This window comes from Sclerotinia sclerotiorum, genomic scaffold (assembly GCF_000146945.2).
Source record: "Sclerotinia sclerotiorum 1980 UF-70 scaffold_11 genomic scaffold, whole genome shotgun sequence".
Classification (NCBI taxonomy): Eukaryota; Fungi; Ascomycota; class Leotiomycetes; order Helotiales; family Sclerotiniaceae; genus Sclerotinia; species Sclerotinia sclerotiorum.
This window is the reverse complement of record NW_001820825.1, coordinates 403,155-406,336: the sequence shown is the minus strand read 5'-3', so window position 1 is coordinate 406,336 and position 3,182 is coordinate 403,155. Positions and strand designations below refer to the sequence as shown.

The 3,182-nt window shown below is 44.7% G+C and overlaps 1 protein-coding gene across 1 annotated transcript in view; it reads left to right on the top strand.

The window, feature by feature from the left end:
- The window catches only part of SS1G_08273 (hypothetical protein), a gene marked incomplete at both ends in the record, with an annotated part of 3,635 nt that extends 1,333 nt beyond the window's left edge, over positions 1-2,302 (top strand). The window contains 4 exons of the mRNA XM_001590483.1: positions 28-91; positions 213-404; positions 454-528; positions 579-2,302. Of these exons, the coding sequence (XP_001590533.1) occupies positions 28-91; positions 213-404; positions 454-528; positions 579-2,302 (2,055 nt within the window). The remainder of the gene's footprint in view (positions 1-27; positions 92-212; positions 405-453; positions 529-578) is intronic.
- Between the last annotated feature and the right edge of the window lie 880 nt (positions 2,303-3,182).

The window sequence follows — 3,182 nt, the reverse complement described above, 5'->3', positions numbered from 1 at the left end:
AGAAGATGATGGACAATGATTCCGAAGGTAGACGCAAAGAAGAATTACGAGCGGCGAATGGCAAAAATGAGTGGTGGTATGGGTATGTATGGTATGTTTGGTGGTGGAATGCCAATGGCAGCTCCCTCTCCCACCAAAGAAGAAGAAACCATCGGTACCCCATTCAAAAACGTGAGAGCACGGCCTGGTTTAGAAATCAATAACTTCTCCAGTAGCTAGCGCGCCACCTGTACCAATGATTCCTCTGCCTGGTATGTTTAGAGTTCAAAGTCCTGATGAGGCAGGAAAACAAGCAGATGCGGAAGATGAGAAGAGGCCAGTCTCATCTTCGCGTCCTGCTGATGTAGTACCGGATGTTGAGGATGTTGTACCTGAAAAGGAAGATGAATCGGTCCCGCCACCAGGTATATCCCATGGCCTACTTTGTTTATTTCAAGACTAATATTTTATCAGTACCGTCTCACGAGATTGGTGTGCCACCCCCGATTCCAGGTGGACGACCAGCCCCTCCGCCTGTTCCAGCTGATTGTAAGTTATATCTATGAATTTAACAGTCCCCTTTACTTATCATTCACTAGCTCGACCTGTTCCTGCACCTCCTCCAGCCTTATTGTCTCCAGGTGCCGGTTATGAATCTGATGATGAAATGACTGAAAAGATTCCTTTGACCACTACAAGTGCTGAACCACCTCAAGCTCCTCCTCGGCCTTTTGAGGCACCTGGTTCCCCACGATCACCACCTACTAGAAGAGCTTCATACTTTAGTCCTGATCAATCGCCGCGGTCTCCTGAGACTCTGGGTGGTAGGCGTGGCAGTAGGGTCCCACCCATTCCAGCAGGTATTCCTACTCCAGCGTTACATACTCGAGCCCCTCCGCCACCTCCACCTGGGGGTGGATTAAGCCGATCTTCAACTGGTGATCAAGATGTCGTTCCTCACTCAAATCCACCTCCTGTACCTGTGGATGATGAGAAAGAAGATGAATATGAGGGTGATTATGATACCGATATTGCTTCTGCGGTACACCATAAAGAAGCTTTGAAGCATACTAAAGAAGCAAGTGTTGATGATAACGCTCTTCGATCTCCACTTGCTTCTCCAACTTTTGCTCCTCCTCCCCTTCCTCCACCTACGGCTCCGAAAGCCGTACCACCACCATTGCCATCACAGCCACCTCCTCGTCCATCAGCAGACATTCCTAGAGTGGCTCCACCAGCTCCACCACCGCCACCACCTGGGAGGGCACCAGCTCCATGGGAACCTGAGGATAATGAATTTGATCCTTATAATAATTCAGCAGCGGCAAGCGCTCCAGTTCAGGTTGCTCCAGCTACACCAAAAATGGAACCTGTTGAAGATGATTTGTATTCAGCTTCCCCACCAAGATCATTTGCCTCACCTAAACAAGGTCGAGCTCCACCTCCACCTCCAAATAAGCCTGCAATTAGACAATCTTTGGATCTCAATCGTGCTGCTATTACTGGTGCAAGAAGATCTGTGGATTTAAATAGAATGTCTATGGATCCTGGTTTTATGGCCAATGATGTTGATTTGGCGGTTGGTAGCCAATGGTGGACTGTTAAGAAAAGTCTCCCACCTGTTTTTCAAGCTAGGAAGGACATCTTGACAGAATCGGAAGATACGTCATCAATTTCTGATACGAATCAACCTGTTGTCACAAGGGAACTTTTTGTCTTATTTCATGATTACTCTCAAACAATCATCGCAGCTCAATACAATCCAAAGGATCCTTCAGAATGTCAACTTGAACAAAAACATGAAGCACCGCCTGCTCGTTTACGTCAAGATCAATTGGAAGACGCTCATGAACGTTTTGGTAAACGTGTCATTGAAGCAGTAAGTGTTAGACAAAATACTATTGTGGGTGATGGTACTCCTCAAGGATTAATTCTTGAATTGTTAAAACCATTGGCTGGTGTTCTTATGCCAGTAGGAACTCGCGCATATGGTGCCCTTGTCTATAGTAATATGGCAAATGCATCAACTCAACAATTTGATGAAATTCGACCTGGTGATATTGTCACATTGAGAAATACTAGATTTCAAGGAAAACATGGATCCATGCATACGAAGTATGCAGCAGAGGTTGGTAAACCCGATCACATGGGAGTAGTAGCTGAATGGGATGGGACAAAGAAAAAGCTACGCGCTTGGGAACAGGGACGAGAGAGTAAGAAGGTTAAGTTGGAGAGTTTTAAGTTGGATGATTTGAGGAGTGGTGAGGTGAAGATTTGGAGGGTTATGCCTAGAAGTTGGGTTGGTTGGGGTGAGGGAAATTGAGATGTGATGTTGAGGGTGTCGGGTGTGGGGTGTGTGATTGGATTGTGAGGGGAGGAGGAGTGACGGACGAAAACGAGTGTGTTCGTTGTGATATTAGGATGGAATGATGGGATGATGTGGTTTTTTCGCATTGTGAGCATTGTGTTCTACATATCCGACGGGAATGCGAATGGATTGGAATGGCATGCAATGAGATGAAATGCGATGAACTGAACTGAATTGAATTGAATTGATGAAAAGATATCGATTGTAGCGGTTGATTGGAGCGTGTATTGTGTAAACAGTTTATTAGGCAGGCAGGCAAGCAAGCAAGCATAGCATGATTGATTGATTGAATTGATTAATTTATTCGATTAATTTAATTAATTAATTAATCCATGAAAAGATTCCACATTTTCTTCTGATCTTCTTAATTTAAATTTCTACGGAGTGAACTCATAGATATAGCATAACATGGCACATATAACAGGCAGGGCAGGGCAGTCAGATCATATCGTATCGTTACCGTATCGTATCCTGAATGGGAATATAGAGTACATGATGTACGCGTAATGTACATTCTTTTAGAGGAGAACATTATAGAATACTCGAGTAGAATACGAAGGATTTTCCCTGGGTTTTGGATGGGGTTGCTGGGTTTTGGGTGGTTTTTTGGTGGCTGTAGGGGAGATAGTAGGGGAGATAGGGAGGTGATGGCTGTAAATGGATAATGGGGTATACAGTTACAGTACTCCGTATGGATTTTTATAAGATAATGTTACATTGCCCCTGATTATGGTATTATGTATGGTATCTGCGTAGTGTGGAATGTGGAATGGGGAAGGAATAGTGAGTGTAGAATGGTGAGTGTAGTGTGGAATAGTGTAGAAGGCGTAGCGTG